Source organism: Clavelina lepadiformis, chromosome 8 (assembly GCF_947623445.1).
Source record: "Clavelina lepadiformis chromosome 8, kaClaLepa1.1, whole genome shotgun sequence".
Lineage (NCBI taxonomy): Eukaryota > Metazoa > Chordata > Ascidiacea > Aplousobranchia > Clavelinidae > Clavelina > Clavelina lepadiformis.
The window spans coordinates 3,720,371-3,733,029 of record NC_135247.1 but is presented as its reverse complement, the minus strand read 5'-3'; the positions used below and the strand labels follow the sequence as shown (position 1 = coordinate 3,733,029).

Sequence of the window (12,659 nt, the reverse complement as noted above, 5' to 3'; positions counted from 1 at the left end):
TTACGGTCATATGATTGCTTTCAATATTCTTTCCATAAACTTGCCGTAACTACCACGAAAAAAGACGTAAGTACCATAATGCTGTGGCCCGTCGGCCGTCGTGGATTGCGCATGTCTCATCTAAACTTATCTACTGCTACAAAGAGTTACGTTTTTGACTCGGGCAAGAACAAAAACTGCCTCTATAACAAACTCACACGAGGAATTTGCATAATAACTGAGCCGAAAACTCGTATATAGGCTACTTGAGTAAAGTTTTGCTAAAGCTTTGCTAAATCATGAATATACAGACAACGTAAACTCACTGTTAGTATTTTTAGGAATACACTGCTGGTTTCGAGATAGACATAAATAAAAACATACCAACATAACTTGTCTTAAAAGCTGCTTGACAAAAAGTAAAAGTCACTTTTTTATAAACCGAAAACTTACCGCAAAGCCAAGACGGAATTATTGTAAATCGAGAGAACGTTGGTATAAATTACATGTCGTGTTCGTATAGTCAGCTTAAAGACCGAGACGTAAAAGCTAAAAAAGACAGTTGCATGCTGGTCCTAACAAAAAAGCTTTTTAAAATTATGATCTTTCTCAAACCCTGCTAGTCTGCTCTGTGATGACGAATGCATGAAAACACCAACAACTAGTCCAGCAGTCAAGCGTAACGTTGCAAAACTAGACAATATGGTTGCTGATGATATAAGCCTTTAGGCTTAAGCAGGTAATAACGTGTCCGTCATTAACAACTTGCCACTTCAGAAATCCGATTAAAATAAGTAAGCGAAGACAGACAGGTATAAACTGGTTATTACGCCTGCTCATAGTTACATGTGTGGCAAAGCGAACAACAAAGATCTTGCCGTTTGGAATGGTAAAAAAAAACGTTATGTCATATTTACACAATCCATACAGGAAGGAAAGATGCCGGCGCTAACTATATAGTAAACACGCGGAATCAGCGTAAAGAGTATTGAAAAGATATAAACTTTATTAAGTTCGATATTCGTTTAAAGGTGATGATGAACTTGTAGAAAACTAGAAAACTATTTTTACATACAATTAATCACCAGGTCAATTGAAACAAAATTTTTGGATGAAAGTTTACCACTCCATGTGCATACTGTAAGATTTCATTGGTGTCACTTGGAGCAATAACATAGTCTAAAAATTTCATCTGACACTGAATATGTATAGATTACATATGTATATAGATATATATATATATATATATGCTTGTAGTATAAATTCAAATTGTGTAACGAGTTTTTGCAAAACATAAAAGACTAAAAGCTTCGTTTCATCTTCTTTGTTTTTTTTTGTACGTCGTTCCATTTTTCCACATGAACTGCGCTACAAAGAAACCATCAACAAAAAGCCTTACTACCAAAGTCGTAATGACTCGAGTCAGTGACTCGATTCCAGTCCGACGCGAGTCACGTTTTCTAAAGATTTGACTTGACTCGACTCGAGTCTCTTCCTAAGAAAAGACTTAAACGACTCGGATTTTAGTCGTTTCGACGTTTGGTCGTATTTATGAAGTTAGGACATATGGAGTCTCAGTGATTAAGAAAATATTAATCTCATCAATGAGGTTGCTAGCCGATGTCAGCATAATGAAGACAAAGCTCAGTATGACGTACATCATCTTTACTGTAAAATATTTTGTGTGGTAGACTATTTCTCATATAAGATGAAATTCACCGTCATATACCACATTTGTTAATACACTTCCTCCATAAAATGTCTTATTCTTCGTCAGTACAGTTCCGCTACATGCAAGGATTATAGTTTAACATTTTCATGCGTTTAGCTATCAGCTGTCAGAATACACTACGCAAAGTAGAAGACGTGAGGAAGCATTTATTTTACTCTTTGATGTTAAACTTTCGTTGTATTTACGATATATTTTGGGTGCAAAGATTTATACTGTAAATAGTATCCATAAGAAAAATTACAGTAATAATGGTCGAGAGTAACTTACACATATTTTCATAATTTGATTATCAGCCGAAAACATACCATGAGAACGAAGAAGGTATGTTGAGAAGAAGATGAAGCAGAACGTTTTATAAAAGTTGACATTTATACTGAAATAACAAACAGAACAACTTGTGTAGGCAGCAATAAAAACTTTAGACAAAAAGTCCAACAAAACATCATTCAACTTCAGTTTATAGCTGATGTCATGGTAAATTAAGTGAATATGCTTCTAATTCAATAAAAGAGACCAGATTATCCAATAGCAGCGTAGAAAGAGGTTTGTTTTTGTTGTTGTAGATTTGCACCATGGTTAAGTCTGCGTCGTTGTTGTGTTCTAATATCCTTTTAATTCTTTTGGCTACCTCTTCCTTTTCATAATCGGTTAGCCGGTGCAATACGAGAGGCAGAGCAACTACAAAGTTTGGAGGGGCAATCGTTACCCTTGTCGTAAAGGTCCTACCTACAGTAAATACTAGTCCGGTAAGACTCGATTAAATTCAAACAAACCTTCTGGTTAAAGTCGTGGTCGGTACAGCATGCAAATTATCATGTATAAATATCGTAGCAAAGTGTGTCCAATTTACCAAGAACGGTATATGTTCTTCGTAATGGGTCCGTCATAATAACACACCTCCTGGAATTATCGCCTGCCACAAACATGATGTCTTGTTTGTAAGCGATGTAGGAAAGTAAACCAATGATCTCTTTCACTGTTGGCATTGTCAAGGAAGCGAAAATTTCCACGTTTTGAAATAACCAGTCGTGATCCTTACACTGACAAAATTTATGAGAAAATGGATTGTCCGGTTATCATCCTATCAACATAAAACATTTAAAATAATAACTAGGCTTATAATTCACACAGATGTTACGTATCCCTGTGATATCAACAAATAAAATACGATTCCCAATCAACGTCGTTCTCATGTATTGTGAGAGGTCAACGTTTTATGTTTTGAAATTCTTGCTTTGTACAAAGCACACAAAAAAGCTGAGTTCAAAATAGTTCAGTTACTAAAACTATAGTTTTATCACTTTCTCACTCTCTCTCTCACTCTCTCTAACTCTCTCTCAATCTCTCTTTCTCTCATTCACTCTCTCCATACGGTTTTGTGAAAGCATATTATGCAAAGTAACATTCGCTGCTTTAAGTTGCAAACTGAACAAAACTCCTTGTTGACTTGTTTGCAAATTATATCGGAGCAGCTAGCATTGAACTTGACAAATCAAGGCGTTAAAAACAAAATTATGGGAATAAAATTAAAATAATCTACATTTATACTTACCGTTTTACAAACCTGCACTTCTAGAATTAACCCGTTTAGTCTGAAAACACCAACAATTAGCGCACCAATTAGCACAAAGCGCAAAAACGCAATACGTTGAGAAAAGATTGCAAAAGTAGCCCTCAAAAAGCCTTTAGGCTTAAATTAGTGAACTTTGCATCATGATATATTACAATTCCAATTCAATAAAATTCACGAAGAAGACAAGTAAACAAGCTTTTTTACCCGCACGCAGTGTTTAATTGACCGTGCCACATAATACACTGACCTAAAGATTATTCGGACCTATTTCTGCCAGAAAAATTTATGTTTCTTTAAAATCGGTTTTGTTAAAATAATATTTTACTATGCATTTTACTGTTTCATACATTTATAACTACAGAATATGTGATAGTTTCAAAGACAAAGGTAAATCGAACATGGTGGTATGTGAAACAAGTCACCAAACTGTGGCAGCAATGCTCGTAATGCTACAATAAATAAATTGCTTAATGCAGTAATCATTATAAAGTTTACCATTCGTCCGGGTTCAAGAGCTTGCTGTTCCGGTAACCATTGGTTTAACGTTTGTTGTGTTTATGCTTATACGCAAATACTTTTTTGAGGTGTTTCGTTTTCGTTACAGATAAATGATGGTTTAGCAAGTGTCAGCAATTTCGGTATCAGTTTATATTTATCCAGCAAATTAAGCGCGCTTGCCGTTACTATACATAACGATTGCATGATGTAAATTGTTGTTAATTTGTTCTGAGCAAACTTGGGAAATCAGCGTGTAGTTGCACCAACCTTTACTGTAACTGATTAGGTACTTCACCTTTTCAACCAGACCCTCCGCGGCAGCTTTCCTGCCAAAGAAGATTTGCTGGCGTTGCTGCTGCCTTTGAGTTTAACATTTCATTATTTATACCGTATTTTACGAACAACGATTTAAATTTTATCCATCTATTTTCTGATGGTCGAGAGTAACATATTTTCACAAACCGAAGAAAAATTGGGACAACAAACACGCTAATATTCTAACATGAAGGAACACGTTTTGAAAGAGCTGGTACTTGTTGAATTAAATGAGAAAAAACAAAACAAATTTGCGAGCAAGCAACCATCCACATGGGACTAACTCACAATGACAAGCAGAGCGTTAATAAGCTTCATTTTTACTGAGATTGTTTTATGCCAAAAGTGAATTCGCTTCATTTTCAATAAAGGAAACCAGGTCTTTCATTAAACTCATCCGTAAACGACGGCTATCGTCGCTATAAGCTTGCGCCATGGTTAAGTCGATGACTCCGTTGTTTTCTAAAGTCCTTTTTGTTCTTATGGTTAACTGTTCCTTTTCGTAGTTGGTGAGCCGGTGCAATATGTAGGGCAGTGCGACTACACGGGCTGGAGGGGAAACTGTTATCCCATACATCATGGGCGGGCCTAAATAATTGAATTTAAACAACTAATTGGTGAGAATCGCGATTGGTAAACCACGTAAACTATTATGAATGAATATGAAAGAAAATTATATCTATAGTTTACCTATGGAGCAATAGGTGTTTGCATCTGGGTTCTCCACGATCACACATCTTCTGGAATTGTCACCCATTATCATCATCAATTTATCTTTGTAAGCCATGTACGAAAGCAATCCTATGATCTCGCTAACTGACGACATTGCCAACATAAATCTCAACTTTTGTATTGATCCTAACCCTGATAATATTCATGTGAAAACGACTTGTCAGGACTTGGATATAAAAAAACATTCGCAAGGAACGCGTTTACGCGCATTTGCACTTGTCCGTTCACTGAATGCGTCAAAAATCGAATCCGCGCTTTGATACCGGTTTCGATACCTTGTGACGTTATACCTTTGTAAAGTCCCTGGGCAAAACATGAACGACTTTTGCTTCTGTTCCACCTACAAAATTCGTGCTACAATCGAAATTTCAAGATCAATAAACTAGCCAACTTTCAAAGTTCCAGTTATAATATATGGTATCACAATCTTAATCATCAGACTAAGGAAAGTTTTTGCACGACTTAAAACTGGACAGCAATTCTTCATCTATCGAGCTCCAGTTACCGATCTCGCATTGCCACGCACATTTCTTATTTATTTTTTGCTTTTTATAACGTATTTCCCGAATTTGGAACTGTTCATAAGTACCACTGCAGTGGTACAACAGCAACAGCTCCTGTTGCATGCAACAGGAGCAAGCGTCATACATGTTTTGTCCATGGCGATTACAACAAAACCGCAACAGGTTATGAAATTCTGGTCAACTGGCCAGTTAATTAAAAGTCACTTGATTTAACCGCTACGTCATCATACCATACCATAACACCACCATCCCATACCAATGATACCAGCACACTATCGCAACGCAAGCTGCCGCAAGTCGTCTCAAATGAAGTTTGCAAATTGTATCCAGCCTGCAGGCACCTTATTACTTTAAAACTCTTGCCAGTTCCACAATAAATAACTTGTTCATCTCATTTTCATGTCAATCTAAAGGTGTATAAGATTTTTGTCTTAAAACAACAATGGTTTCTTAAAAACCTGACACACTCCGAAAGAAATTGAAAACATCATGGAAACATATTCTGCAACAAACTCGTTGCCCTCAGTGACAATTTGAAAGGGAACTTTCCCTAGCAAATTCATAATCTGCCGAACCCTAGACATTTTCTAGGAAATTGAGTAATAGGAATTGGAATACTAGGAATTGGAAAACTAGGAACTGGAAAAACTACAAAAAAAATACCAGAATATTAGCAATTTAGCTCTTATGATAGACTTACTCTACAAACGTCATCTCGAGTGGATCTCAATTGGGTTAACGTAACCGATGATGAATGAAATACTGTAGATGTATTACAACGAAGCAAAAGATGTTGTATCAAAATAAAAGTTCTCTTACACATACACACACTAATACGCGACTCCTGCAATGCTGAGACTGCCTTAGTATAAACCGTAAACTCGTTTGTAAAATACATGGTAAAGTATAAAGTTAGCATGAAACTAACAAATTAAGGTGCTAAAGTAAAATGGTACGCGTAAAATGAAATAGATCTTAAACTGCCATTTTTGTCGAAACTGCCCACTCCGTAGAACGAACGTTTGGCTCAAAAATACCAACAACGCAAGAACAGCAATTAGCACAAATGCGGAGAAACGAAGAACACCGCGATAAGGTTGCAGAGATAGTGCTAAAAACGGCCTTTAGACTCACACCACAGGTGTAATCCGCATCATAGTGCTTCACAATCCCAATTGAATAAATTCCGTGAACATGATAAACAGATAAATCTGCCTTGTGCCATAATACCCGTTGGCAGTTGAGCCACTTGCAATACCAATATCTGTGGGATAGTTTCCTTTAAGCCCATTGGAATATTCCACTTTAACAGCAATTTTATTCGCGACTTGCACTCACCTTCTAAGGTCATTATTATTTAGTTGTGTTGCAGTAAGATTCATTAAAGAAACCACATACACTAGTACCCAGTCTGCATAGGCGCAAACAGAGCCAGAAAACTACACATGCATCTTACACCACTGTTCGCTACAGCAAAGATTTAAACAACATCACACCCATATATTCCATACCAAAATTCAGTTGCTTAAAATTCTCCAAACATATTATTGCATATAAACCATGTTTCGTGTCAGACGCTATTTTTGTGATCGGAGTTGTTGTGAAGCGTTGAACAGTCATAGTCTCCTGTAAAAGTATGAGCAAAACTTTAAAGTATATTTTATCGCTTTTATCCAGCAGTTGTGCGGGAGTGTGCTCAAAAAGTGTTTTGGATAACTGGAAGCGGCAGATGTCGATCCAATCCCGAGTATGCTAAATCTCGCTCTCCCATGTGAGCTACTCCAGCATGCAATTACAATCTCTTTCTTTTTTGCAGTGAAATAACCATTTACTGATTCTAAGATTTCAATAAATTTTAGCACTTCAATAAAACAAGCACAAGCTCAGTTTACGATTCCCACATGTTGGTTTATTTCGTGTGTTTAGTAACTAAAATCTTTTTAGTTTAGATTTCATATTTGTCACGAACAATTTCTGTGTTCTTAGATTATACATTTAACCATATTTAACATCACCAATTTCACCGATAACATAACAGCATCTGATTTGTATTAAGAAATAAATACTAGCTTTCTTAAAATAGCTTACTATATCAGCATGTTGGTTGAGCAGTTTACACAAAGAGCACAAGACAAGATTTTGGGGTATTAAAGCTAATTAAGTTTTGCACATCGGTTTTAGATATCGGCTACAACGTGTGAAAAGACGACTCTCTTAGTTTGAAAGGACATTCCTATACATGTTTAACTTATGTAAAAGGCTGACACAAATCATGCGTTTTAAGCTATTTTTCACAGTTTCCTGTTGACCTAACTTTAATGTTAAAACATATTAACCTGAATCTTCCTTCCAATCTAAATCTAACCAGCAGCAATTATTTTGTTCAAGTTTTGAAAGTTTATTAAGCTGCAAATTTATGGGAAATATTGCAAAATTCCGTAGAAATAGAATTTTTTATTTTACATGAATAAATAATACAGGTCTGGCATGATTCCGCGTAATTTTTCCGCTAAAAAAACCTTGCAGATTGCCTGGGAAAACTTAAAAGGTTACCAACTTAACTTATAAGAAAACAATGCATTCAAATTCTACGGGAATTTGATGAGAAAACTTGTGCTGAGTCTTGCGAGAATTGAATTTTACGACACAAAAGCCGGAATAAATTTGGCACCACATTGAAAAAATATTTCCAATAACTTAGACGCCCAAAACTGAATAATAAAACCATATAGCTATAACAAACTTACAAAGCTTTCAATGCTGTTCTGTACTCCAACCTCTACTGAGGGTTAATGAGTTGTGTAGTACTAGATATTAGCTTGAAATGCGAAAGCGCAGAGCAAATTTGCGAGCGGTGATAAGCTAAAGCGTTAACAGAGGTGAACAAGAAACGCATGAAGTGCTGTAAATATTCCTATTTTAACCTCATCGTAAGTTTGAATCATCTTTCTTTAGCTTTAGCTTCAGCTTCGGCTTTGGTTTCGATAGCTTTCGAAAATTCTTCATCAAAATTTCTGTCATCCAAAAGTGACGTCGCATCAGATTCAATGAAAGAAATCAGATCTTTCAATAAAGCCTTTCTTAAGTTGGTGTTCGCCAGGGTGTAGACCGTATGGATGGCTGAGATTACGTCACCGGCTGATTCTAATATCTTCCTGGCCCTTTTGACTAACTTCGTCCGTTCTTCATCGTTCAACCGTTTCAGTGTAGCCGCCAATGAAGCTAAAGGTCTTGTATTGCCAGCAACCGTTGCCCGACCTAAATAGTGATAAATTACATTTGCTTTCGTTAAAAGTACTTACTGGTTAAAATCGCAATCGGTGAAGCCATGAGTATGAGTACATAATGAATAAATATTGTCGCAAAATATGTCAAACTTACTAGGTGCTGATTTTTGTCTTTTAGGGTCCTCTTGGACGAGACACCTTTTGGAATTTTCGTCGTCCACGACCACGACACTGCGGTTTTGTCCAACGTGTTGAAGCATATGAAGGATCCGTTCATTTGTTGCCATTTTTAAGCTACCGTTTGCGCCTTAACATCAGAAAAGAACAAAATAACAATAAGATTTTATGTTGGAGGTATCATCCAAAATATGTATGGCATTTGTGTCAAGCATTTGATATATAATCTGAAGTGTCTTTCACACCCGTTTATATCTCTTTCAGTAAGACGTCAAAACTTAACGGTCTAGATTTCTATAACTTGTTTTTTCCCAAAAAGCTAACAAAACCGATTCATTTTAATATACTACAGTTACCGTTAATCGTTAATCTTTACGTCATTGAATAGTATAGTATGCAATTATAGGTTTGACATTCCACTAGTCATTCATTTACGCTGTTAATAGTTATGCTGATTGATTGACATTAATTTGCTCATCTTTATTAAAATTTCAATAAATAAACTTCTTCCAAAATGGGTCTAGAATGACTACCTACCTACATAATGAGCGAAATGGGTTAAAAGCAGATGAAATTTCAATCAGAAATCAATCAAAAATCAAGCAGATCAATTTTGCTGCCTTTCGGTCAGCCTTGACTTACTGAGCTAACCAGGATGAAACCTGAGAAATTGTGGCTCTAAAAGTGGGCTATAATCGCATGCAGCTCGTAACTGTAACTAAAGTAACGACCTTTGCTAAACCTGCTTACTGTGCTTAGTCCAGAATGAACGTTCGGCTTAGAAACATCGAAATCATGCGCAGTAATTAACATCAAGTGTAAAAGCGCAAGACGTCGCGATGTGCAAAGAACCTTTAGGCTCAAATCGGTGGGACAGGTGGCACAACCTTTCAGGATCCCAGTTCAATCAATTACGTGAACAGGACAACGCAATCCTGCGATTATACCCGCTGGCAGCTGCATGCCTGTCCAAGTTGATCACGAAAATAAGAACAAAGCAGTTGAAACTGCGACCGAGTGTGAGAAGAAGGGTCCAGGTTATTTTTCCCACACAAGAAGCAGAAACGCTATAACAAAAAAAAACATAAACACACAAAAATAGCGGTTAAATCCCATTAAAAGTAGACATAATTTAGACGACGTCAACACTGTTAAACCAAAACGTGGAATTTTGAAATGTGAAATTTTTGAAATTTAAATGTGAAAGTTCAAACTGAATATATTAGTGAGCCCATCCACTTCAAAACAAAGTGAATTGAAACTTGCAAATAGTTATTTGTAACTTGTAATTGCAATCGCCCTTAGCTTGAAGGCGCGTAAAAATAAGGGAAGATGACGCTATTTCAGCCAATTTGTTTCTTCTGTCTCTCGTCACTTAACCGTTTACGACAATGACTTAGAAATGGCATACCGCCAAAAACGGCATTCTTTTGGGTTTCTTATTTCGTTATGAAATTATTTCTAAACGAAATGACCATTACACCATAAGTTGGTAACGCAGCCTGTTGTTAAAGGCAGGTGGTGAGGTTAAGAGAAAAGATATGCAAAAAATTGATTTTAGCTTTTTTAAGGTTTTATTGGATTTAGATTTAGATTAGAAAGTAGATTTAGGTTAGGTTTGGGTTGCTATGTTTTTATATTTAAGTTAGGTTAACAAGAAACTGTGAAAAATAGCTTTGAATCCACAATTGTTATCAGTGAAATGGTGGCGGCCATTTCTAAATATTAAACCTGAGTCGTTTCAAGACGTGTAAAAAGGTCACTCGAATGGATCAGCTATTACTATGTAGAGACCTGTTTCCTAAAGTTAATCCACCCTGTTCTTCAGTGAGTCAGTGAGCCAAAATTGTTCCTCTATGCCAGTTAAAGATGTAGTATCATTAGTCTTTGATAGTAACAACAATGTTGCAGAAGAAAGTTTAATGGAAAGTCTGCACAAATGACACCATTTTTGCTGCGATGCATAACCGCTGTGCTGATGAAATCATAAACTTGCATGAGCATAAGTTAAGTGATGTAAGCTTAAGCGTAAGGGATTTGATGCTCAACTTGGATTTATAGATTGAAATGCTACGAAAACGTTGTACTGTATATATTACTGCAAATTGTTTTCAAGCTTAAATTGAGCGAAAACATTAACCTAAATATTCGTTTGAACGTTTTTGGGACTTCACTTCTCATAGATATAGCCATTAAAAACGTTTTAGAGTATTTTATGCACCAATTTCACCATTTACGGGTACTGCTTTTTTAGGTAAAAAATTTACCTATCAGTATATCTTTCGTCCGCATTCAAACACAGGAATGAATTTCACATTTTTATGAATTGCGCTATAATCAATCACACATCATTCTGTGCAGCTTGGTATCATTTTTTTAGAGAAATTGAACGCCAATATTGGATCAAGTGCACGTATTTTTTGCCTTAACGTGGATTTTGCAAATTACTGTAAATTTTAAAGGCGAATACTTTACAGGAATGTTTATGAAAAGAGATTAATAATCGCTGACAGCAGCCTACGTATACTTCCACAGTGTTAATTCAAACTGAAAATAGATCACGTCAATATGTAATCTTCACTACGAGTCTGAAGAAGTAGCACCTTTTGCAGAAACAGATATTTATTGAAATAGGGGAGAACAGAAAAAATTTGTGAACGGCAGCCAACTACACGAACGTTTATAAAAAAAATAACAACTTTAGCTAAAGTTCAAAATGTTCATACTTTTCATCTACATTCTTCATCTTCAGCTTCATATTTTTTGAAGTTTTTATTTGAAAGAAGTGACATCGCGTCGGATTCAATGAAAGCAATCAAGTCTTTGAGCAAAGCTTTTTTTAAATCTTTGTTCTCCTCGCTATACGCTTCAATCATGGCCGAGTTAATGTCACCGGTTTTTGCCAATATCTTCCTCGTTCTTTCGGCTAATTTCTTTTGTTCCTCGTCGGTCATCCACTGCAATGCGTCCGACAGTGAAGCTACTGATTTCTCAGTGCCATTAGCCACCATCGCAGGCAACACGGCACTGCCTACATTAGTTAATTAATCCAATTAACTAATGATTAATTCATGGAAATAAAGTTAAATTTGCTGCTGGTAAAAACCGCGGTTGGTGTAGTTTAAACATCATAAATAAATGTTGCAGCAACTAAATATAGTTACCAAGACTTTCTCTAGTAGGATCCTCCAGGAAAACATATTTTCCAGGATTTTCACCTCCAACGAGGAAGACGCTGTGTTTATAGGAAAGGTACCGAAGCAAACAAATAATTTGTCTATTTGTTGGCATTGTCAAACTATCTACGTATTATACTCTCTAACACCGAAAAAAGGTCAAATGTAAATAAGATCTTAAGTTAGATTAACTGTATCAAATAATATTATCTAATAAAATCTTGTCGTGGTAATCGCTGGAAAAATCAAAATGCTTTAGTTTTCTTTTATCTATTTTTGTGAGATATCAGAATTTTCCAGGATTTAGGTTTCTTACTCACTTTTTCTTATACAGAAAGCTCACAAAAATGCTGACTTCACTATAACAAGCATACAATGAATCGTTTGTCTTTGACTATGTCATTGAAAACTTGTTGCGGACTATTAACACCGAAATGTGCTAGCGCTTTAATAACTGTCATTTTATCATAGTTTTGACATGTCACCAGTCATCTGTGTGACATGTCATGTTATTATGCTTTAACGGTTATGCTGCTTAACTGATACCAGTTCGTTCACTTTTTCTTAAGTTCACAGTAGAATAAAACTCCTTTCAGAATAGGTCCAAAATAATTATCTTGTAACAAGAAAAATAAGAGAAAAAGTAGATGAAAATTCAAACTCACTGTTTCGATACTCACTGCAAATTTGGGACTGGGGCTTGACATAAACCGTGAGCGCATTTCT

General features: G+C 36.0%; 3 protein-coding genes across 3 annotated transcripts; all 3 read right to left on the bottom strand.

Moving 5' to 3' along the window:
* Nucleotides 1-4,061: 4,061 nt before the first annotated feature.
* Nucleotides 4,062-4,956, bottom strand: LOC143469389 (uncharacterized). The gene is made up of 2 exons (XM_076967065.1): nt 4,788-4,956; nt 4,062-4,685 (listed from the first exon to the last, which is right to left on the bottom strand). Exons 1-2 carry the CDS (start codon nt 4,930-4,932, stop codon nt 4,432-4,434), a joined length of 399 nt encoding a protein of 132 aa, XP_076823180.1. The 5' UTR covers nt 4,933-4,956; the 3' UTR covers nt 4,062-4,431.
* Nucleotides 4,957-7,741: 2,785 nt separating this feature from the next.
* On the bottom strand, nt 7,742-8,885 carry LOC143469256 (uncharacterized). Its single transcript, XM_076966894.1, has 2 exons — nt 8,735-8,885; nt 7,742-8,611 (listed from the first exon to the last, which is right to left on the bottom strand). The coding sequence occupies exons 1-2, from the start codon at nt 8,865-8,867 to the stop codon at nt 8,295-8,297; spliced, it is 450 nt and encodes a 149-aa protein (XP_076823009.1). The 5' UTR covers nt 8,868-8,885; the 3' UTR covers nt 7,742-8,294.
* Nucleotides 8,886-11,369: 2,484 nt separating this feature from the next.
* On the bottom strand, nt 11,370-12,067 carry LOC143469492 (uncharacterized). Its single transcript, XM_076967205.1, has 2 exons — nt 11,922-12,067; nt 11,370-11,788 (listed from the first exon to the last, which is right to left on the bottom strand). Exons 1-2 carry the CDS (start codon nt 12,046-12,048, stop codon nt 11,487-11,489), a joined length of 429 nt encoding a protein of 142 aa, XP_076823320.1. The 5' UTR covers nt 12,049-12,067; the 3' UTR covers nt 11,370-11,486.
* Nucleotides 12,068-12,659: the final 592 nt, after the last annotated feature.

Coding starts and splice junctions, on each gene's coding strand:
- LOC143469389 (XM_076967065.1), bottom strand. CDS start 4,932: ATGTTGGCAATGTCGTCAGTTAGCGAGATCATAGGATTGCTTTCGTAC. Junction 4,686..4,787: donor AAACACCTATTGCTCCATAG/GTAAACTATAGA, acceptor TCAATTATTTAG/GCCCGCCCATGATGTATGGG.
- LOC143469256 (XM_076966894.1), bottom strand. CDS start 8,867: ATGGCAACAAATGAACGGATCCTTCATATGCTTCAACACGTTGGACAA. Junction 8,612..8,734: donor AAGACAAAAATCAGCACCTA/GTAAGTTTGACA, acceptor ATCACTATTTAG/GTCGGGCAACGGTTGCTGGC.
- LOC143469492 (XM_076967205.1), bottom strand. CDS start 12,048: ATGCCAACAAATAGACAAATTATTTGTTTGCTTCGGTACCTTTCCTAT. Junction 11,789..11,921: donor TCCTACTAGAGAAAGTCTTG/GTAACTATATTT, acceptor TAACTAATGTAG/GCAGTGCCGTGTTGCCTGCG.